This window comes from Anopheles ziemanni, chromosome 2 (genome assembly GCF_943734765.1).
Source record: "Anopheles ziemanni chromosome 2, idAnoZiCoDA_A2_x.2, whole genome shotgun sequence".
Lineage (NCBI taxonomy): Eukaryota > Metazoa > Arthropoda > Insecta > Diptera > Culicidae > Anopheles > Anopheles ziemanni.
In genome coordinates this window covers 81,244,241-81,266,918 of record NC_080705.1, presented here as the reverse complement: position 1 = coordinate 81,266,918, position 22,678 = coordinate 81,244,241, and the positions used below count along the sequence as shown (strand labels likewise).

Below are 22,678 nucleotides of genomic sequence, written 5' to 3'. Positions count from 1 at the left end.
TAATAATTCTTGGAATCGGGATTAAAAAAAGCTTACGTCCCAGCCCAAACGAAAAGTGGGCCATTTCATCATTCCAGCTCCCATCCAATGGTCCTCCCACCGCCCTACTCCTTATCAACCCGCACGAACCTTTCGCTGCGTAATCTGTCGTTTCCCTGGAAAGAATGGGAAGAAAACAAACGGGAACGAAATGTGGCATCAATCCATCGGCCGGGTTTTTTGATAGCAAGCAGGGATTATTAACACGTTCGTATCAAACAGACCGAAGATTATCACGGAACTTCGATTGAACCTCGCTGCCTCATTCGGTGCGATCATGATGCGATTGTTAACAAACGCGACGACGACGACGACGAACGCCTTCGCGATGCATTCCCCGAGGAACTACTGCGGGACACGCCAATAAAAGTCATTCCAGGATGTCTCCATTGAAGTGCTTTTCACGGGGGGCGTGAACCCGCAGACCCGGGCCTTGCCGTAGGGCCTCCTTGTTTCTCGGAGTCGAATTGAATTGATGTCACTTCCGCGCGCCACAATGAGGAAATAATCAAAATTTATTGCCCGGCCCATAAATTAACCACCACGGTAGTGCCCTCCAAAAAGGGAACGAGCCCGTAGCGACACCGTAGGTTTGGCACAGCGTAGAAAATAATTCGGCGCCCGGCGAAACATAAACTTTGCACGTGAAGCGTGCTGCAAAAAGAAACCAAGTTATAATAAGAGTGAACAAAAAAACACACACCGCAGCCCAAAAACAAAATATGCATAAACATAAATCTCGGTCAAATCGATTCCGTGCCCCAAACACACACACACAGAGCCTACTGCCTGTAAGGGCGGGTTGGCGCCAGCCACGAGCGACGACTGAGGCAATATTTACGAGGAAAACTCGCCCCCGGCAGCGGAACGAGTTCATTGGGACAAAGTAGTTTCAACGGGCATAGAGAGGGAGGGAGGGAGAATAGGAAAAATGAAAAACATCGTCCATTGATACCCCACGGCCTGCATACGACGAACATCTCACCGAAATTGTCATTTCCTCATGGGGTGCCGAAAGCCGACCGGCAAAGAAAATGGTTGCCGGCAAAGACGTGCGGCACCGGATTGTCTGACAAATAAATATGTGGTAAGGACACTGCGGAAAATGCGGAAAACTTGCCGCTAGACGCTGGATCCAGCGAAAGGAAGCGCCTCATTTCCTCGGTGAAAACTCTCCGTTGGGTTTTGATGCACGAAGGGCAGAATGTTAATGTCGTCTTTTAATGGCGGAAGCGTAGTCGCTGTTAAGAATCAAACTTCTGGGTATGTAAATGAAATTTTCCCGAGGCTCGTTCAGGGTTGGAAAATGAGAGTTTTCCTTCGGAAAAGTGCACTTACCGGATAAACTCCCACGACGTGGACAGCTGCTGTGGTGTCGAAGACTTCGACAAAGTACCCGATGCACCGCCGCGCTCCTCGTTCTTTCCACCGCGACCTTTTCCTCCGCTACTCCCGGCCACACTACCCCCATCAGCACCACCACTGCCCCTTGCCGATGCACTCGCATCACCTCCTCCACCAGCTTCACCGCCAGCCGCCGCTGCACTCTTCCGCGGCGAGCCACCACCGAACAGACGTTTCTTGAGCCTCGGCGTTATGGGGGGGTCGGGAAATAATCCCATGCTTCACTAACAATTTTCACGCCTTTCACGCACTTTCCACCTTTCACCAGCGATAGGACAGCGCTAGGATGCCAAGCACAAACGAAAACGAAAGCGAAAGCGAAAGCGACACCGAAACGCGAAACCTATCGAACCTCGTTACGATGAAGCGCTGCACACTGCACCGATTCTGACGCCATTGCGCGAATGGCCACTGCGAGGAACGATAATTTTTGGGGCAAACACGGAGGCGACCAATTTTCAAGCGAAATTAATCAAAACACGCACTGCAAAGGAAAACGATGCACTCGACTAGTGATGAGAAGAAGGAATAGCTTCTTATGATCCGATCTGCTCTCTTGTTTATATGATCTGATCTGATCCGAAAATATGAGAGCAAATGCTCCATTATGATCCTATGACGCCATTACCCGTAGCGGTATGGCGATGTGTTCTGATCTGATCCAATATGCTCTTTGCCTGTATACCTATGGCGATGTGATCTGATCTGCTCCATTATGATCCTAGTGACGCCATTACCCGTAGCGGCATGGCATTGGAGTACGATTATGCTCTTCTGATCTGATCCGATCTTTGACTGAGAGCAAATGATCTGATCTGCTCCTGAAATTTTGGAGGTTTCTCATCACTACACTCGACGAAGGGGCTCGTCGCATTTTACCGATCCCAACACTAGACTAGTGTTGGCTGAATCGGGATTGGGAAGATTTGAAGATTCGATCACTGGACGGATTACAAAGATTCGAATCCCCTTGACGGATTCTACAGATTTTGATCCAATTTGACGGATTCTAAAAATTTGATTTGTTTGTTTTGTTGTTTGTTCAATCTGTTTGAATTTGATGTGACTCGATTTGGACACGAGGTGAGTCGAATTAGTCACGTAGCCAGTCGATCTATAGACAATGTGATTGATTTCAGCTTACGCGACTCGAGTGCTGGTTATAATGGATTGGCCATAGATAAAGGTTCTTGCTCGATTTAACTTAGGCTCGAAAAACATTCATGAACCTATTTTCAACAAAGAAATACAGTAGAACGGATACCGTATTCGTATCCGTAGTGACAATCATGCAGACCAGCACCTGATTTACATTTTTAACCGGGTTTTGATAATCTTCTTAGACAATATTACATGCTAACATAACCGTGCCCGCTTTTCAATACCTGCGAAGAACATCGTTACATTAGTACATTTTTATGATCAACAGAACTGCTAACAACGGTGAAGCTCACATCGAAAATGTGTTTCATGTTTTTATTGCGGACAAAACGAGTTACCAGTGGTGATTTGATGGGGATTCAGATTAGGATAAACGATTTCCAAACCGGCACTGAATGGTTTACAGTCTGTTCTCGAGTTACGCGGTTCTCGACTTACGCGGATTCGGAGATACGCGGTTTTCAAAATTTGACAGTAGATTGGGTTTATTACATCGATTTAAATTCCTGAGATGTACAACCACACGAATAAATATGTAAATTACACATTTGCATAACTTACGCTTTTTATTTCGTTTGTTGTAATTTATGTTGTTTGAATACGCTTGCATTGCATTCATATTAATGAACAAAGAAAAATTTTGAATATTCTATGATACATGTACACAAGAGCTCGATCTCTTAACTCCTAGTATAAACTATGTGTCAAGCAATATTCGAGATACGCGGAAATTCGAGATACGCGGATTTCCCTGGTCCCCATTATCCGCGTAACTCGGGAACAGACTGTATATCGTATCGCGACTGTATGATGGATTGGGATTCGGATTTGGGGATTCGATGTACCCACCACTAGAACGAAGCAGCAGCACGCCAACAAGCTTCAAAAACCTTGGTCACAGCTTCAAACAATGAATGAATTAGCTAATTTGTTAATAACTTTTTAGTGCCTCGGTCAATTTCAGCAACAGACTACTCAAATGAAAGATTTTCTTAAATGAGCAACCTGTTTATGTTATGGAAAACCCAATGTTTGTATTTTTGACAAAGCCAAACCTATAAATGCATAAACTTCGGGCTTCGCTCACGCGAGCCTCACAAAAATATGTTTTATGACTCACTTAGCTGAATTTGTGAATAATATAATCAAGTGTGGTGAGCATTTGAATAATTTTCAACGGCTAAAAGAAGGTTAACCTTCAGGTCTACGACCAAAAATACCTACGTTAACATACGACCGCCTACCCGGGTAGGCCATACGTTTTGTATGGGGGTTTGCATTTTGCTGTGCTTCAAAGCTAATATCTTTTGTTCTAGATGCCGTAGTGAGTTGAAATTTTCAGTAATGATACTTAAGAATGTTTTCTAACACATCCCATTCAAATAATAATATTAAAAATTCGATAAGTAAGTAATTTTTACATTCAAATATATTTTATCCCATAGATCTACAATCGTCAACTCTGTAAACCATACATTTTCAATAGGTTATTGTGTTTGTTTATACTTCTTAAGTTTCTGGTGAAGTAACTTCTTGGTGCCTTCAACATTTTTGCTTATAAATTGAAATTTCAAAGATGTAGAAATATTTTTCTATTAAATTTTACGTTTAGGAAATGTTCATGTTCCTCAGTAAATTCAGTGGCATATCTGGAGGAAATTCTTCATTATACATTGTTACATCTGATATTTATGCCTTAACATTTTAAAACTTAGCTCATATACATAAATTCGATCGTTTTGTTTCAAACGATAGCAGTTTCTTTTGTATTTAATTCAACCCGTTGCATCATGATTTTCTTGCAATTAATAAATTATTATTTTGTGTAGCAAACGATGAAAGTTCACCTAGAATGCTTTCGTTGCCGCTGTGTGGTCCAAAATGTAGCATAATTTGCATATTTGTAGAACGTCTTCGAGTTTATCTCATTACTAATTGTTCCAGGAGTTCGAGGAGTAAAACAGTCTTTCATAGTGTGTCTTAGATAAATTTGGATTGTTTTCAATATAAATATAAAAAGAAAAACCCGAGGGGCACCTCCTTTCACCTACTGGTGGTTTGTCTTGGTACAGAAAAATATAAACTCTCGTACAAAACGTATGACGTACCCGGGTAGGCGGTTGTAGATTTAAGGGGTATAAATAGAAAAATGGTGTAAAAAAATACTTAGAATAAAAATAAAAAGTCGGTTTTCGGCAGAATGATAGAGAACATGTTGCTTGAGGCATTCCAGGAATTTTGAGTCGATATAACTGTTCAATTCGAAGTAATTTCAAAATAAAAGGGCAAAACTTACCCAGGTAGGCGGTTGTAGATCTGAAGGTTAAAATAACATTATTTTACTTGCATTACTATTATTTGTTATCTTTACTGTTTGAGCATAAGTAGCTATAAACATCTCAATGTACGAGATGACCTGTAGCTGTTTGAAGCCCTTGGATTTCTTTAGTGTAGAATGGGGTAAAAGCCCGACCTACCGCCTACTCGGTACATAAAAAATACAAATTCAAGGATTCTACATCATCTGATTTTATTTCAAGAACATGCGCTCATTTATCGTAAAAAAATACATATGTAGCTGTAGACACTTCAATATTTTGGCTAAAGAATGACGAATGCTAAATAAGATATATTTTTCTTGCATTCGTATTTTCTTAAACAAACCCCAATCTATTAAATTACCTACTTTATAAAGCGTACCATATTATATGCCCAAAATGTAGTTTGAGTAGATGAATAAAACCGGTTGTACATCCCAAATCTCAAACCACCCAAATCTGATATTGATTCTTCTTTATCTTTAAAAACTGATGTCACAAGGTAGCTTTAGAATTTACAGATCGTTATCAATGTTATACTGCTGAGTTATCATTATGATAATGTCAGGCATAAAATATATAAAATGTGTTCTTATTTTGAAAATGAAGTTTGAATGAAATAGGCGAATTATAAGTCGATTTCATTTATATCTTGCAACTTTGTTGCAGAGCATGTAAAGATCAAATCAGTGTATGTCAAATTGCACGAGATTTTGGAATAGATTATAATTTGTCCGTAATAACACATTTGGCTTTCGGCGAGTTCAAAATGAGATCGTTCGGTAGTTCCTCCAATAGAGAAGATTTCATTCCGATGTAAACTAAAGCGGAAACAGTCTGAATTAGCTTAAATGTATTTTAAAAGAAGTCAAACTGAGAACATCATTTCAAATTTAAGTCTTGAACCATTCATTAACGAGAATAAGAGGGCCGGGCAAGATTTTCACAATGAACCCGATGCCCGAATCACGGAAATCTCCCCGGTTAGCGATGCACGTTGCCCTTTTAATTGTGCTTCACACGCAATGCGCACTGTGCGTTGCGTAAAGTTCTGACCGATCTATGAAGACTATGACAGTGTAGCAGAAAGTCTCGTCGTGACCCCTTAAACGAACTGGCAGATGAATCACGTTTCTCCAACGGCCGAGGAAGTGCATCGCGTAAAAATTTACTCCGGAAAAATGTATCCCAGCATGCAACCGCCAGACGGTCCCACGAGCTTTCCCACACACAATGATTGTATTCTAATTGAACGCACCGGGAATCTTTCCGTGCGTTCCATTAGTTCCGCCCGATCGGACTTATCGATAGCGTGATCGAATGTAAACAGCTCCATTTGCGAATATCGCCGGAAACCTCCCCACCGGCACTGCGGTGATGGCTATAAAAACTACCAACTCCGGGAGTGTCAGCAACAGTGTTCGATTGAACGGGTTTGCTAGCTGTAGTGCAAGAAACGATCTAATTTTTCCGTCAATTCCGTGCAAGTCCGTAGACCGATTAGCAGCAAAATGAAACTCACCGTCGCGTTCCTTCTGCTGGGGCTCGTGTGTGCCGTGTACGCCCAGGCCGATGCTGCCAAGGACGCAGCCAAGGATGCAGGCGATAAGGCCAAGGATAAGGCCGCCAGCCTGCCGACGGATGTGCCGAAGCTCGACAAGGATGCTGTCACTACGCCCGACCCGAAGGATGCCTCCAAGAAGGTGGAGGATGCCGCCGGCAAGGCAAAGGAGCAGGCAGCTGAGATCGGAAAGAAGATCACCGATACGTTCAAGCTGTAAACACGCGCAGCCCAAATCATGTAGTGGAGCTCGTTCGCTTACGGAAGTGACATAATAATAAATATAATGTGTGGCAGAAGTGCCCGAAACTGAATTCTACTTATGGCAGATAAGGCGTCTGATTGTATAACGATCCGAAAAATGACCTCATTTCCATGCGGTAGTAAAAAAGTAAATTGTAGATATCAGGGTGGAAAGCGACTCTGGTTGCGGTTTTCATTCACTTTGCTGATAGGACGACGATAGAGAACTTGTGGCATTCTTCGCTGGTATAAAATACTGTTCACTCGAGGCAAGCGTTTGTCATTCATCGTTGACATCTGCTTACGCGCGTACAGTTTCCTCAGTGTTCCAGTGCGTCCCGTAAAGTTCCGTCGCGGAAACAATCTACCAGATTACACTTCACACACTTCTGATACTCAACAAAACCCTCCGGAAGTCGTCATGACGGATGCGAACGATCTGTTGGCGCTGCTGCAGCGGCCTCTCGAGCCTACCTTCCTCCCGAAGGACGATGGCAAGACGGTGATCGATCTGCCGGAGGACTTCCTGACCGATCGCTACAGACCGATCGGGGCAGAACTGCAGTCGCGCTTCTCGAACGACGCCGAGCAGCGCATTCCGGTGAAGAAGGTGACGCTGCCGGATTTGACGTTTGCGGCCGGAATCGATAAGCGTGGCGCTTTCTCGCTGTTCGTGCCGAAGCACCGGGATGCGGCCGCCGCCCTGATTAACCTCTTCATCCAGCAACCGGACGTTCCGTCGCTGATGAGCGTGGCCACGTACTGTCGCGATCGGCTGAACGCTGTACTGTTCCAGTATTCGCTCGCCGTGGCCGTGCAGCACCGTGAGGATACGAAGAACGTCAACATTCCGTCGATCGTGTCGCTGTTTCCGGACCAGTTCGTCGATCCGGCTGTGTTTCCCAAGCTGCGTGAGGAGGGAGCTGCGGTTCAGCAGGAAAATCGGGTAAGTGAGAGTAGTTGCTCAACAACCAAAAGGATTCCTCCCCGGTCTGGAGCCTTTTGAACTGTGAACTGGTGAAGTGAACTGTAAAGTGAACATAAAAAATTAGGAGAGACTTTTGGAAGTTTAACATAGAACATCAATATTATCCCATTCTTCCACACCGTAGATGGTGATTGATATTCCACCAGCATACACCGCGTCCGATCGCGAGGAGGAGCAACGGATGGCGTACTTCCGTGAGGACATCGGCGTTAACATGCACCACTGGCATTGGCATCTGGTGTACCCGGGAGACGGTCCGGACGCGGTCGTGCGCAAGGACCGTCGTGGTGAGCTGTTCTTCTACATGCACAGTCAGCTGATCGCCCGCTACAACCTCGATCGGTTCTGCAACAAGCTGAAGAAGGTGCGCCACCTGACCAACTTCCGCGAGCAGATCCCGGAGGCGTACTTCCCGAAGATGATTCGCAGCTCGAACAACCGCTCGTACCCGGCCCGTGGTGCCAACGTGACCCTGCAGGATGTGGACCGCATCGACAACGGTACGATCGTGTCAGTGAGCGACCTGGAGCGTTGGCGTGACCGTATCCACGAGGCCATCGACCAGGGATTCCTGCTCGACAAGGCCGGTAATCGGATTCCACTGGACGAAGAGCGTGGTATCGATCTGCTCGGTGACGTGCTGGAAGCCTCCAGCCTTACGCCCAATCGCCAGCTGTACGGCAGCCTGCACAACATGGGCCACAACGTGATCGCGTACATCCACGATCCGGACTACCGCTACCTGGAGGACTACGGTGTGATGGGTGACGTGACGACGGCGATGCGCGATCCCATCTTCTACCGCTGGCACGGCATGATCGACGGTATCTTCCGCCGGCACAAGGAGCTCCTGACGCCATACACGGCGGCGCAGCTCGGCAACCCGGGCGTCTCGGTGACTTCCGTCGGTGTCCAGCTGACGCGTGCGAACACTCCGGCCAACGTGCTGCTCACCTACTGGCAGCGCTCGCAGGTCGATCTGGCGGCCGGGCTTGACTTCGGACCGCAGGGCAATGTGTACGCGTCCTTCACCCATCTCCAGCACGCACCGTTCTCGTTCCGCGTCGAGGTCAACAACGAGTCCGGAGCGGTTAAGAAGGGCACGCTGCGTATCTGGATCGCACCGAAGGTGGACGAACGTGGCACGGCACTCAAGTTCCGCGAGCAGCGTCTCTTCTTCGTCGAGATGGACTCCTCCACCGTTACGCGTAAGTACTGCTAAAAACCTTGTCTTTCAAACGAACGTGACGAACTATCCTTTACAAATGAAATGTCCAATCCCCTACGGCATTAATTGATGAAATGATAAGTCATTTTTATTGGCAAGAAGTTATTGTGGCAACCCGATCATGTAACGCTAGTAAAAGTTTAAAGCGCAATCGAGTCACTTTCTCTCAAATGGCAACTAGTCAAATGTCAAATAATTCATTGATTATTGAGACACCATAACTTTGTCTGACGAATTATCAAATACTCTGTAACCAAGTTCTAATCTATCCCTTCCATTCACGCCAGTCAATCCGGGCATGAACACGATCGTCCGTCGTTCGGACCAATCCAGTGTGACCATTCCGTACGAGCGCACCTTCCGAGCAATCGGCACCAAGTCCGTACCGACCGATGCAGCCGGTTTGTCTCAGTTCCGCTTCTGCGGTTGCGGTTGGCCACAGCACATGCTTATCCCGAAGGGTGCCCCCGAGGGCGTCCAGTTCGATATATTCGCGATGGTTACGGACTATGCCGATGACGCTGTCGAGCAGGAGCTCGATCCGTAAGTATCCCACAAGATGGGGTGGCCTGAAATGGGGGCTTTTATCTAACCGCTTTCTTTCTTTCTTCCACGTCCGTCAACCACAATAGTAACGCACCATGCGACGATGCACACTCGTTCTGCGGTCTGCGCGATAAGAAGTTCCCGGATCGTCGCCCGATGGGCTATCCGTTCGATCGGCGCACGGAGGATTCGGTTAACACCCTGGATGACTTTGTCGCACCGAACAGCAACATGAAGACAGGCACCATTACGGTCACGTTCAAGAACACCGTCATCGCACGGTCCTAAGTAACGGACTCGAATCTTCTGCCGGCCTTTTGATTTTTTTTCTCCAACAAACGAATGTACTTTCGAATAATTTGCAATAAAAAAGAAAACAAGATTTGAAACCCCAAACCTTCTTACTAGAGCACAGCATTAGCTTTGTTTATTGACAAAAAGAAAGGAAAACCACAACCGTCCACTTTTAGCCACCAGTAGGTGTGCAGGACTCGGTAACGGTGGTCGTTATCCGCGTCGTGATCGTTGCGACCGTTGTCGTGATCGTCGTGGTTGAAAACACCGGAACTGTGAGCGTCGACGGTACGACTACGGTGGAGGTCGTTGTGAACGGGGGCAACGTGGTGGTCGTGGTCTGCGTTACCGAAACCAACGACGTTTGCGTTGGCAGCGTCACCGTTACCGGGATGGTGGACGTTACAACCGATATCGTTAGCTCCGTGTTTGGCACTAGCGTGACGGTTTCGGTAACGCTCGTGACTGCAGTCAGAGTGGCCGTTTCCGTCGTGCTGATAGTGGACGTTGATGGCTCCAGGGTGGACGTCATGGGCAAACAAATGGTAACCGGTTGACTATACTCGTTCGAGTGCAGCAGCGTGTGGTAGAGATGCAGCTCGACTGGCCACCACAAGCCACCGCACACTAAAATGAAAAGCACAAACAACTGGGAACGCTATCGTCCACTTTGGTTAGAAGTTGCCTATTTTCTAAGGTTTACGTTCCTATACTTCACAACGTACCATTTTCCAGTCAAAGTTCTTCCTGTCTGCTTGATGGTTAGCGCGGAACTAAACGGACATTCTCAACCCATCGTCGGCACTCCAGGGTTCAACGGCTTTAGGGAAACTCCTTACCCAAAATACCGGTTTTTCAGTTGGCCCAAGAAGCCACAAAAACAAACCAAACTTAACATCATCTCCCTCACTTTATTGCGATCCTGCGCATGACCCAAAGTGCTGATCGAGGAGAAATGATGTTAAAACAAAGCGAAAAGAAAGTAACCATGACAAGTATTGAAACATGCCTGGTTCATTTTGTAAAAAAATTAGTCAATATTCTAAAAAACATTCCGTCCAGTCAAGTCAGGAAATTGACTCAAAAAATGGTCATACATTTTTGTATAGTATTTGGCCTAAAACTGAAAAAAATGTGTTCCCTAAATATTTTATAATTTTATTCATGAAATGATGGAGTTTGTAAGCAATTATGCATTTTTTTATTTTTCTACCATTTTATATGTTGTTATGTTATATGTTATTTGTGATCGCGATCAGCAGTAATTTGGCAATAATAAGCAAACATTTGATTCAATTGCAAGAATTAGTATCAAATAAATGAATTAAATTTTAAAAACACATAAGAACGTTTATTCGAAGCAGAAGCACTCGAAAGCAGCACAAATTCCATCCGCTTTAGCGAGTCAGGCCCGGGCAAAACTGTGAAGCGGTTAACTTTATTTCTGTCCTTTTAAGATACACTAGAAACTAAAAGTTAAAGTGACTAGTAGTTAAAGATACCACCATAATTTTGCTTCACTTACCTTAAGATGTGATCATAGGTTAATAAATTGATCAAATATAAACTCATTGCGACCAAATCGGGGACGTTTTCAACACATTCTCATCCATGCTTCCCATCGATGTTTAGGTGGATTGATATTCAAACGTCGTCCTTTCTACCACTGAAATAAAATTGCGTTACTCATGTTGCCAGTCTGCGACCCATTTCAGATGAAATAAGGAATACATAAAACTGGCTTGCTTTTGGGGACTTGAACTTCGGTCAAACACCAAAATGCAGTCGGTTCTTGTCCTGTCCATACCGTTGCAGTCAGTCTTCAGTCAGATTCAGAGTCAGAGGCAATCAGTTTACTTTTGTGCTTACTTTCAAACGCATCGCTCGTGAAGTAATTCGGTGGAGGCGTTCTGAATAACATGCGTCGAACGGTAAGTTTTTAAGCCAAACAATGTTAGGTAAAGTTAAACCAATCTTCAATTATTGTTTTATTGCAGCTGATACATGTTGTAGCGCTAGTTCTAACGCTAGGATTACCCAGTGGCCACGGTTCCCACTTCTCTCATCTGCACCATTCACACGAGAATCAGATCCAGCAGGTGACCTGTGTCAAGACGTTCACGCAGCCCGTCGTCACAACGACGGTTCCGATTGCCACCAGCTTTACCTCCACCACCAACACGGTCAGTACCTACACGATCGTAACGCCACCGCCTGTCCTGCTGCTTGAGACGTCCACCTCTGCCATCTCGACCACGGTGGGCACGATCACTCCGAGCACGGTGATCACCAGGACGACTACATCCACGGTCACTTCCACGCCACCGCTCGTGCCCGCCGTCATCACCGTCACCACTACTGTCGTTACACAGCCCACCACCTCCTTCACCATCACCCTTTCCGTCACCTCAACTAGCTCGATCATTAGCACGCGGACGTCCCGAATTCCCATGTGTGTGTAAACCGAACGCGAAATGTCATCTGGCGTTGTTGCAACAAGTAATAAAATGTTTATGGCCGCGATTGAGACTGCAGTTGTTCGTGGTGTCCCGTAAATAAAACCCTCAACTGCAATGTAACTTCATCTAGCGGTATCTCCGACTGGGAGGGATCGCCACCTGCGACCTCTTCCCTTTTAAACCGGCATTAAATTCAACTAAACGAATAAAAAATAATCAAATCACGTAATCATTATTGAAAGCAATGTGTTGTTTGTGTTTGGATTAAAAGGATAGATTAAATATCAAGGCTATCAAGGATTAAATATGTGTAGGCTAGTTGGATTGATGAGAAATGAAGATATCTATAGAAAAAAACTAAAAACGCTTGAAGAAAGGCAAAACGTGTACTAATCAGCAGCCGATTCAAAATGTGAAATATATTCGGAAAAATATTAATTGGCCATCAATGCTGTTGGTTTGGATTTTATTAAAAGTTTTTGTTTGGCGTACGTAATACTTAGACATAAAAAGAAAATCTAATTTCTACAAGTGTTCTAACACAAAACAAGAAAGCCAGCAATCGTCTACTAAAAATATCACAAAAAGTTGCATTTCGAACAAATGTGACAGCGTTACCACTACAATTAAATCTGCTAGGGCAAAAATAGTGAAGCTGTTCGATGGTTTGTTTCGTTATGAAGGAAGCCAAACGGCTCATTCGGAAGACCGAACGAATGAAAGAGCTGGGGAACTGAAAAGTGCAACAGATGCTAAAATAAAAGACTGAAGGCACAGTGGCTACTTCGTTCCTTATTTAGATGGCAACAAGTGATCATATAGTTAAGAAACACTTAGCAACGACAGTCAAGACCAGCCATCAAGACATCACGACCCAGAACTGGACACCAGGAGCTACATGGATGGTGTACCGTGTCTTACGCTATCTGACAACTATTAGCAGGAAATCGGTTACTTCACCCCGCCATTGAAACATTTTATTGATAAGTATTATAAATATCTCGAAAATCTATCTCCTAAACATACTTCACGAAGTAGGACAAAGTGTTTCGACCATGCCTGAATACAGTACATTATGCCCAAAGGTCACTGGAGAAGATGAACTGGAAAACTAGCCTAGCTAAATTTTCTCAATTGGAACAAATATACTAAGTTTCTAATTTTCACATATTAATAGTGGGACAAGAATTGAATTTCCAATCACCCACGATATGGATCAAAGTGTTGATAGATACTCATTGCAATGCTTTACTACAAAACTTACCATGCAAAAGCCTTTTAACTAGCTATTTACAGAAGCTCTTTTATAGAATTATACATTTACAACGAAGCGGCAGAAGAAGAAAAATCAAAGAGATTTTTAAAGCTAAATTTAGTAAAACTTTAAACTTTTTTATTCAAAAAACTTCTTAACGCCAAAATTGAATCTACACATTGAAGCCAAAATAATACTCTCAAGCTTTCTTCTCTGAAGATAAAATCGTTTTATTCGTGAAATCATAATGCACATCACACGCACACACACACACATACACATATAAACATGCTAAAGTGATACACAACCATTGCTGGTACTACGTTAGTCTGCGCTTTCGTGCAGCCGAATGGTAAGTGTCAGTCTAAGCGTTTGTTTTGTATAACTTGTTCTTCGATTTCCCACATCGGGTGGGGGCAGGGGACGGAAACATTCCCCGGCGGAGAGGGGTTGAAACAATTCCATTGATCAAGCTTCTTCTCTAGGGGATTCTTATGTACATTAACGGTTTGGGCCTACAGACTAATCACTGGCCAGGTGAGCGTTACGGAACTACTACTAGGAGTATTTATAACGCAACACCTCACCGCCGTGAGGGACGGACGTATGAGTATTTGTTATCATTTGTTGTTCTCTTCTTCGGGGAGTCGACAAAGTCGACATCACATCGATTACCGATCCTTAGGCGTTCCAGTACAGATTGTTTTGCTCGTCGGCCTGAGGTGGGAGCACAAACCGTTTGAGCTCGGGTACGCGGGCGTACGCGGGGGAAAACGAATTGGCGGCCACGGTCTGCTGGGCGGGTAGATAGAGTCCGGTAGGCGTGCAGCTGATAATAGTCGTGACGAACAGTTCCGTTTTCGTTTCGGTGTGCGTTACTTCACCTGGAACTGGCAGGTAGGTCGCTTTCGGTGGGCAATAAGTTTCGGTAAGCGTGCTGGTAACGGGAGGTAATGGTCTATTCGGCAACGTTGTGGTGCTGGTTTCCGTTTCCGTTGAGTAAATGGTGCGCACCGATGGGGGTAAAGTGGTAGTACTCGTGGTTTTTGGATAAACGGTGGTCCTTCTAGTCTCGGTCTCACTTAGAGTCGTCGTCGTGTAAAAGGTGGGCGTGTAAGTTTGGGTGACGTTTGTCGTCGGGGCTGTTTCCGTGACGATAATCCTTGGTGTAAAGATTCTGTGGAAGAAGGTGGAAACATGTTAATAACGTTACGTTTATTTAATGCCAGCTTTTCGAGCGTAACTCACGTCGTTGCTGTTTTCGTATCGGCCGTCTGCTGCTCCAAGAAGGTTGGTGTGATACTACGCGTTTCTGTACGGGTGTTGTCGAGCGTAATAAGTATGGTCGAAGTCGGTGTAACTGTCCGGTTGATGCTGACCGTACCGACGATATTTCTATGAATAACGGTTGGTGTAACATTCGTTGAGACCGTTACCGTGGGATAGTAAATGTACTCGGTGTGGACAGGTGTTACGTTGCGGGTTGTGGTCACCTCGGGGAAATAGCTCACGCTAGTGTACGTCGGCGTTACATTTTGAGCGACTGTGGTAGTTGCCAGTGAGAAGTAGTTGGTGGATGTCGGTGTAACGGTTCGATTCACTGTGACCGGTGGAAATTTGTTGGAGATAACGACGATCGGTGTGATCGTTCTCGTGGTTTCCACAGTTGCGGCGTAAAAGCGGTTCGTTGAAATCGGCGTTACGTTCCGGGAGACCGTAGCCGTTGACGTTGTCGTAAGATACGTAGTGGTTGGTGTGATTATTCTACTGATTGTCACGGTAGAGTCAAGGGTGGAGAGGCTTGTGACTGTCGAAGTTACGTTCCTTTTAATCGTAACGTAGGGCGTTTTGCTGATTAAGATGGTAGTCGTCGGCGTTATCGTTACATATTTAGTTATGGGTGGTGGACGTTCAGTGAAGGTGGTTATGCTCGGTGGCAGCGTCGTGGTAGTTACGGCAGGTCTGGAGGAGCAGGTCGGCCGCTCCGACATATATAAGATTGACGGGGTTATAATCTGCTCATCATCACACAACGCTGGCTCAATGGTCGACTCGTAGACGGTGGTGGTGGTACTGACATCGATGGTCGTTTCAGTTATTCCACCATCCCAAGAACAGTTGCGCTTTTCTATCGGGTAGCCACACTTATCCGGACCACCGACGCACTCTTCAGGAGGAGGAGGCCTTGCAGGCGGGTAGCCACAAACTTCCGGGCCACCTTCGCAAGGTCGAGGCGGAGGAGGCTCGAAACGTTGAGGCAGAATATTCAGCGGTGGCCTTTCTGTATATTGCAGGTTTGGAATCGCATTTTCACTGGGATAAAGGGCGCCATCTCGTAAAACGGAAGGGTCTCCGTAGTTGGGATTCCCCCCAAGTTCGATGATTTGAAAATTGGCATTGGTGCATCCTAGGAGAGCAAGCCATGGTAGCAGTTTTAGTATCTTAAAGAAACAGAAAGAAATGTTGATAAATGTAAGTTTGACGGCATTTTCAAAACCTTTACGAATGAATATTTGTCTACAATAACAGCATTTATCAAAATCGTAACCAAAAACTAAAACAAACCTTCTGTTGATAAAATTATGCAAAATTGTAATCTGTTTGAAATCGTGGTTTGAAACAAGCTTTTATCAACTTTAATTTCACTCCCAATTTGGTCCCCAGATAAGAGGATTTACACTGGTAGAAACTGTATACGTTGGACTATCTATGCAAAACGAGGTCTATTACGCAGCACAAATGTTGCCTTCTTTCCCTTGATAAAATAGAGAATATTGCTTACGAATGCCGTATGCCATGAAAATTTAAATTTTTGTAATAAAATGGCCACTGTTGCATCCATCCACGACATCGAAATCTGACATGCAATACAAGTGCACGTTTTATTATAGAAATATAAGCAGGAATAATCTTCTTCTTGGCCTCAGCGTCATAAAAAAGATGAGTTCAATAATTAATTTTAAAACAAACAGATATATCTTGTTATATAACATATATACCTCGGCAAATATAACAGTCATTTAGCTGCCTAAAAAGTCATGCTATCCTTTACAATGTCTCCCCGTGTTGTATTGAAAACCAAATCAATTGTTTGGTAGACAAAAGTAGACACTTCTTCAAAACATCCGACTGGCTCGTTCCCTTTGCGGGTCCCTCCATCCCTCTCGGTGTTGAGTTGAGGTTGGGTTGGTTTGATGCTTGACCAATATTTATCCGCCCTGGTCCGCGGATCGACCTCAAACACCGGTTGGAGGTGGTTTTCCTTCCGAAAGTCGCCACTAACTGAAATGCGGGTCGCGGTCGCCGAAAGGTTAACGCTGTTTGCTACCGTTGGCGGGTAGTTTTGCAGGAGGCGAGTAATTTATCTACCAATTAGAGCCACGTGATGCGCAAATGCGTGAGAATCCGTTCGTTAAACAAACACCGAGAGGTGGGCAAGCTCTGCAAAAGCCTGTGAGTCATCTTATTTTGAAATGGCAGTTAGTAGACTTATCGATAGATTTTAGTATTAAATACAAAGTAAGGAGGGAAGCAACTCTGCAGACTGTAGGTAAGTTCTCCATTGAAATTAATTCGCTTCTTATTACCATAAATCAGGTAAAGAAGATGTAAATTCCATACATCTTCAACGCTAGCTGATCTGCGAACCCATAGATCATTTGGTTGGTGCTGAATCGACGGGTTTTGGGAAAGAATGCGACCAGATCCGGCATTAGGTAAAAATTCACAAGCTGTCGTGTAAAGCCGTCATCAGTCTTCGGCTTGCCCGCGTGCGCAATTCTGACCAACCTTTTATGTTGCAGCTCATCTCGTGATAGAGATCTCATCGTACAATGTTTACTGCACTAAGTGTGCACAGTTTCGTTTTGCTGTGATTCACGTAAGCATGCAATGATCTACGCATGCAAATGGGAGGCCGTTTAGTAGTAATTCCCGCGGTTTCCCCCTCCCCTTAGGCTGATGTTATTTAATTTCAGCTGACCAATGGGCAATGAATGTGAAATAGGGGAGTCATGTGGCGGCTTGCACGGCTCGATGCCGATACGCGCCCGTCCACGACGGATTCGCTCATCTTCGCCGGCCTGCGTCGAGATGTGAATGAAAGAATCCGGCCTGCACCGTACCGGATCGTAGTGACTTATCCGGTTTTTGTGTGGCGTCGGCTGGTTCGTTTGCAATTCGCTTTTTATAACTAAATTAACCATCGAGGTCGCCATCGGTGGCCGGGACTTGGCTTTCCCTGGGCGTTGGACTGTGGCAAGTGATTTGTAGTTTGATTAAGCACCCGGGCAACCTTGGCTGCATCCTTTCTCGATTATGAAATTCGCAAACAAGGAAGATGTACGAGGGGAAGATCACTTGGCTTTAAGGTGGCTATGCAGATGAGTTTGTAGGCAATGTGATTTGATTGAAATCAATTCGATGCTGAAATGTTGCTTCCAATTCGGTCACTCGATAGCGATATTAATATGCCACGTGGTTTATTCAAAACGGTGGAATACATTGTATTTCACCTTAAAACCTCTTTCCAAACAAACCAAAGTAGCTTGAAAATCCGAAAGAACTTATCTTAATGTTGTTTCCAAAACCAAATATCGAGTCAGTTAGTAACTTTTCACAATTTTGACATAAATAAGCAAACAAAATCTTACACGTGTACGACGCAAAGCGTGGTTGGCCTTTGGAAGCAAAACTAATTCCAAACCCTAAATTAAGCGACACGTCGAAAAACAAAACATCATATCAGTCCTAAAAATAAGTCTCCCAAAGCCCCGAACGACGAAAAAGTCCAATGAACTGACAAACACAACCAATTCGCCGCTGGAAGCATGTACCTGTGGAGATACTAACCTTCGAGCGGGCCGGTTGTTAGAAGATGCCAATGTCAAGGTGTCGTTACCTTTGGCACGACCCACCTGCGTCTTGGAAGCGCGATTTCGGAACGTTTTCGTGCGATTGATCCTTCGGCAGAGCTTCGAGCTTCGACAGCAATCCCCATGAGAAGCGGAAAGCATGTGTTTACTAACCGGTTTTCTCTCTAGTTTAAGGTCTCATATCATTTCTCGATTTTTTCTTTGCCTGATGAGCATCTCTATCTTCAGAATCGAACAGTTTTTTTACGCAACACCATGCGGACGTTTTATCCAATGTGGGTTGATGACAAAATTAGCATTTTGTTATCACAAAAATAGCCAATCGATTGTAGTACAAATTTGAAAATATTCGCAGATCTCAGAAAGGTAGAAAATTCAAAATTAGCTCCGAAGAATAAGAGTCGAAGAAGAATATGTCTTCCGTTCAATATGCAAATGGCGTGTCCTCCTCATTCGCATGTTAATGTTTTCCTAAATCAGATAGACTATAATTCACCAGCGTCTGGCATTGGCGTTCTGTTACCTAGCGTTGCTTCGATAGGATTGACTTTTACGAAAATTGAAGCGTGATTCTGGGAAAATCTCACGAGAGTACGAGATGTTGTTTTCTTCCCTGGAATTTTCATCGAACACTGATAGGAACAAAAAATTGTAGTTTTCCCCCATTGAAGTCGATTGACAACGTGTTTCATCAGTTGCCCATCATCTTCATATAGATTTATTGTAATGAGCTACGGAAGCTTACCAAGGAGTGATGTTGAAGGTCAAGTTCGTAGAGGGAATCTCATAGGGAAGAAAGAAGAGACGAGTTGTGTGTTGGGAGTTAGTTGTGGTGAGCTTGTTTGCTAATATTCCACATTGGTTCAAACATTGGTTCTTCTGGACCAACATTTTGTAAAAAACTAAAAAAACCTCTCAAGTGATGCCAAGCAACGCAATGTACACAAAATGTAAAGTAAATAAAAATAAATTAAAAGAACGAAACATGGGCTGAAGAGCCAACAGTGCGATGGCATTTCTACACCAGGGTGGCGCAAATCATCCCTCGGACAAGTGTTCCACTCGCCGCAAATGGATGTCTCCTTTGACGTTCAAAATAATTATTGCACATTAATCACGGCATGCAATATTCGCATCGATGAGACAACAATCTGCAAATAGGATTCAGGTGGACACGGTCCGGAGGTATGAACATTATAATTTACTGTTGACCGAGGCTCTGTAGATCACTATCGGTACTATCAGGCTTGAGTTTGCAACGCTAATGCAAACTAATTATGAATCTGGAAAACGACAGTCGGCTCATGGCGTGGTTTTTTAGTTGAGGTTGGGATCAAAATGATGATGACGATCCTCTCTATTCGCTGCGTTACGTTACTTGAGCATGTATAAGATGGCGACGAGGACGAAGAACTTCCTTTTCTGTGTGTATGTATCAACTTTGACCTAGAGCTGAAACGTAACGTGCGTATTTCGCTTGATTACTTCCTGTTATGAGGAGTTTTTGAAATGATTGTTAAGCAAAATAATTCCATTGACTTATGTCCACTGTGTGTCAACTATCAACAACTTTTTGAAAATTTGAAATTTAAGATTTATCTTAATGAGCTAAAGGTAATTTAACTTCAAGATAAACTAAATATCAACAAAATAATACCTATCGTTTGAAGTATGGTATCATCAATTGATAACCTGTTAGCGTAAACCTGTAAGCGTATTTATAACTACAATTTAAAAAAAAAAAGGTGGCCAAGATAGAGTATTAGCTGATTATAAAAGAATGTTCAGCAGAAAAATAAGCTGGACGGCTAATCCTTAAAACAGGATTTACTAGTTTTTCTTTGTATTTTCAAGTTCGGTGCCACTGAAATATGGCAATAATAAACATATTATCATTTATTAGCCGGTTCCATATTTCAACGGGTTTGCCTTCAAAAGGATATGTGTATTTCGAAAATAAATTAATATAATCACGGGTATTAAAATAACGATCGATCTCTAGCCGTATCGGACCGTAGTTTTTCTTCCGCCATCACTTTCGATTATTGTTCAATCCTGTTTGTCGCAAAAAGTTGTTAGTTTGTCCGATAAGGTTCGTCTCGCGCAATTCAACCCAAACACCGAAGAAGAAGGAAAGAACCCTTTCCCAATGTAAGTATCGAGGTATGTCTGTCACCGTTACTAAGAAGAATATTGAGATGACACGTTGACATTGAGCGTTTCGGGCTCAAATCGGTTGAATAAATAAGCGAACCAGGAATCAACGGTCGGTCATCGCCGGCGCAAGGTTCGTCGGTGTTGCGCGTGCGGCCACAGCCCCGCGCAAGCATGCGGCCTTGAAGATGTCTCACCTGCCCACGAATCTGCCGTCGTGAACCAAGAAAACGGCCCAACGGAAAACCTGTTTCTCTACGGACTTCATATTTTGCTGTCGATCGCGGCTGTTGATTGTGTGTTCTTTAGATAATAAAAATTGTATGGTGGGGTGTGCTTCATCTCTTCTGATCATTTTGTTTGATTTTGGGCGTTCTTGGAGAAACTTGAAAAAATATTGCCAGCACGCCTTAAGGCAGAAAATTCATACTATTGCAAAAAGAAAACGATCGATACTTGTGCTATAAAATGGCGTCATGTTTATGGCGGGAAAATTCGTTGCATTAGCGCCGAAATTCGTGATGCCATAAAATATTTAACAGTCGTATCTTAGATTGTTTTGTTGGCAAGCGACTATTTTTCACATGATTTTTTGTGTTTGTCGAATAATTTAAAAACAAACAGGTGACTCATCCAGGATGCAAGGATTTGGCCGTCAATGATGCATGGATGTTTGATAACTCGCCGTAATTAATATCCAAAAAGCTAATGGATCGAAAGGAACAACATATACTCCCGCAGCCGAATGGGGAATGCAAAACGGCATCGCATGCAGCTCATTAGCATCGCAATCAATTTTCCTCCCGACATCCGCGTGCTGAGACGTTACACATGCTGACCAATGATAAATCAATTCCCGCGTCGGTGGATTGCTCAAAATGAGTTTCCATTACCAATCTAACCTCATGAGTTGACACCCACCCGGTCTTGCACATTTTGAGGTATAGGAATTCATTAGTTTTACGATTCGCAAATTTTGACATTTTTTTGTCGGGGACACTTTTGTTTTTGTCTTTCAGATTTGTTTGTGTGCATTGTGAGCTTGATTTAGACAAATTGTTCCCGATAACGTTTCCATGGTAAATAAACATAATCTGGCAAAAAGTATTTCTATGATAAATGAACATAATCTGGCAAAAGTATTTGCCATCCCGCCTCGCTATTCTGAGCAATGAAATGACGATTCTTTGTCTTCAGCTAAGCATTATGAAAACCCGTTTTTTGTGATTTGTATCGTAGGCTGACGGTTTCCCTTTCGACCTAATTTTATTCCCAAATCAGTCGAATTGATCATCACCTTTTTGGGTTTGCGATAAAGTTCTCTGATAAAAGACAACCGATGTGACAGGGTATGCAGGAATGCTATGAATTGTCCACTAGCTTACACCTTCTACCTTCATCAGCCATTCGACAATCATCGTTCTCGTCATGATTTTGGCAAATTTCCCACCCATCCACGCCACAGGCGGCTAGTTACCGGTTCGTACGTGTGTGCTGGTGATGGATGGAATGGATTTATCATCACCCGACAAAGGCTTGGTGTATACAAATTGGCGATTTTTGCTTTTGTTTGTTCACGGTGTCTGAACCCGACATGTGCATCTGAAGAGGTTCGTCACTTGCTCGCGCGTTACAGTCTTTCTCCTCCGAGAACCGGGTTTCGGTGTCCAGCGTGGCCGAACCCGTAAGTACGTGACCTTCGGCGGTTGTGTGTCAATGTGCGTTTATCGTATGATGGTGGTTGGGATAAAAATGTCCTGCAGGTCAAAGCAAACACAAAAAGACAAACAGGTCAAAAGCAACAGAAGCAAAACAACGGAACCTGTTGAACTTGGAAACTGTGCCCTTTAAATTGCGGAGCTCTTTTTTCTCACCAAACTGCTCACTCGGTGATCATCTGTGTACCATTTTAATGTCTGCTAAGGGATCCCTAGAGGGGCACCCATTTAGGCTGATACGAACAGCTGGAATTTATATTACGGACGTAAATCGATCGGAGTTCGCTGTGCGATCTGTGTAGCAGCGATATCCCCAACAAAGTAGACAGTCAATATCGTCTCTTTGAGAGGTCGATTTCACAGCAGGTCCCTCGGGGTGGAGCTTCGAGGGGAGCAATTTCGGACGATAAGCTCCACGTCACGAAGGTCGCCGGTT

The 22,678-nt window shown here is 44.1% G+C and overlaps 5 protein-coding genes across 5 annotated transcripts in view; 3 read left to right on the top strand and 2 right to left on the bottom strand.

The window, feature by feature from the left end:
* LOC131281975 (uncharacterized) overlaps positions 1 to 1,764 on the bottom strand; it is a 61,392-nt gene extending 59,628 nt beyond the window's left edge. Inside the window, exon 1 of the mRNA XM_058311355.1 lies at positions 1,378 to 1,764. Coding sequence (XP_058167338.1) covers positions 1,378 to 1,661 — 284 coding nt within the window. The 5' untranslated portion in view covers positions 1,662 to 1,764. The remainder of the gene's footprint in view (positions 1 to 1,377) is intronic.
* Positions 1,765 to 6,433: 4,669 nt separating this feature from the next.
* LOC131281992 (uncharacterized) lies at positions 6,434 to 6,703 on the top strand. The gene has a single exon (XM_058311373.1). The coding sequence runs from the start codon at positions 6,434 to 6,436 to the stop codon at positions 6,701 to 6,703; it is 270 nt and encodes an 89-aa protein (XP_058167356.1).
* A 444-nt stretch (positions 6,704 to 7,147) lies between these two features.
* Positions 7,148 to 9,776, top strand: LOC131281977 (phenoloxidase 8). The gene is made up of 4 exons (XM_058311357.1): positions 7,148 to 7,672; positions 7,839 to 8,922; positions 9,230 to 9,485; positions 9,575 to 9,776. Exons 1-4 carry the CDS (start codon positions 7,148 to 7,150, stop codon positions 9,774 to 9,776), a joined length of 2,067 nt encoding a protein of 688 aa, XP_058167340.1.
* Positions 9,777 to 11,701: 1,925 nt separating this feature from the next.
* Positions 11,702 to 12,244, top strand: LOC131294524 (mucin-2-like). Its single transcript, XM_058322570.1, has 2 exons — positions 11,702 to 11,713; positions 11,780 to 12,244. Exons 1-2 carry the CDS (start codon positions 11,702 to 11,704, stop codon positions 12,242 to 12,244), a joined length of 477 nt encoding a protein of 158 aa, XP_058178553.1.
* Positions 12,245 to 14,177: 1,933 nt separating this feature from the next.
* LOC131294522 (mucin-2-like) lies at positions 14,178 to 16,516 on the bottom strand. The gene is made up of 3 exons (XM_058322569.1): positions 16,496 to 16,516; positions 14,745 to 15,937; positions 14,178 to 14,673 (listed from the first exon to the last, which is right to left on the bottom strand). Exons 1-3 carry the CDS (start codon positions 16,514 to 16,516, stop codon positions 14,178 to 14,180), a joined length of 1,710 nt encoding a protein of 569 aa, XP_058178552.1.
* Positions 16,517 to 22,678: the final 6,162 nt, after the last annotated feature.

Coding starts and splice junctions, on each gene's coding strand:
- LOC131281992 (XM_058311373.1), top strand. CDS start 6,434: ATGAAACTCACCGTCGCGTTCCTTCTGCTGGGGCTCGTGTGTGCCGTG.
- LOC131281977 (XM_058311357.1), top strand. CDS start 7,148: ATGACGGATGCGAACGATCTGTTGGCGCTGCTGCAGCGGCCTCTCGAG. Junction 8,923..9,229: donor GGACTCCTCCACCGTTACGC/GTAAGTACTGCT, acceptor CATTCACGCCAG/TCAATCCGGGCATGAACACG. Junction 9,486..9,574: donor GTCGAGCAGGAGCTCGATCC/GTAAGTATCCCA, acceptor CAACCACAATAG/TAACGCACCATGCGACGATG.
- LOC131294522 (XM_058322569.1), bottom strand. CDS start 16,516: ATGACTGTTATATTTGCCGAG. Junction 15,938..16,495: donor TGACTGTTATATTTGCCGAG/GTATATATGTTA, acceptor TGTTTCTTTAAG/ATACTAAAACTGCTACCATG. Junction 14,674..14,744: donor GATACGAAAACAGCAACGAC/GTGAGTTACGCT, acceptor CTTCTTCCACAG/AATCTTTACACCAAGGATTA.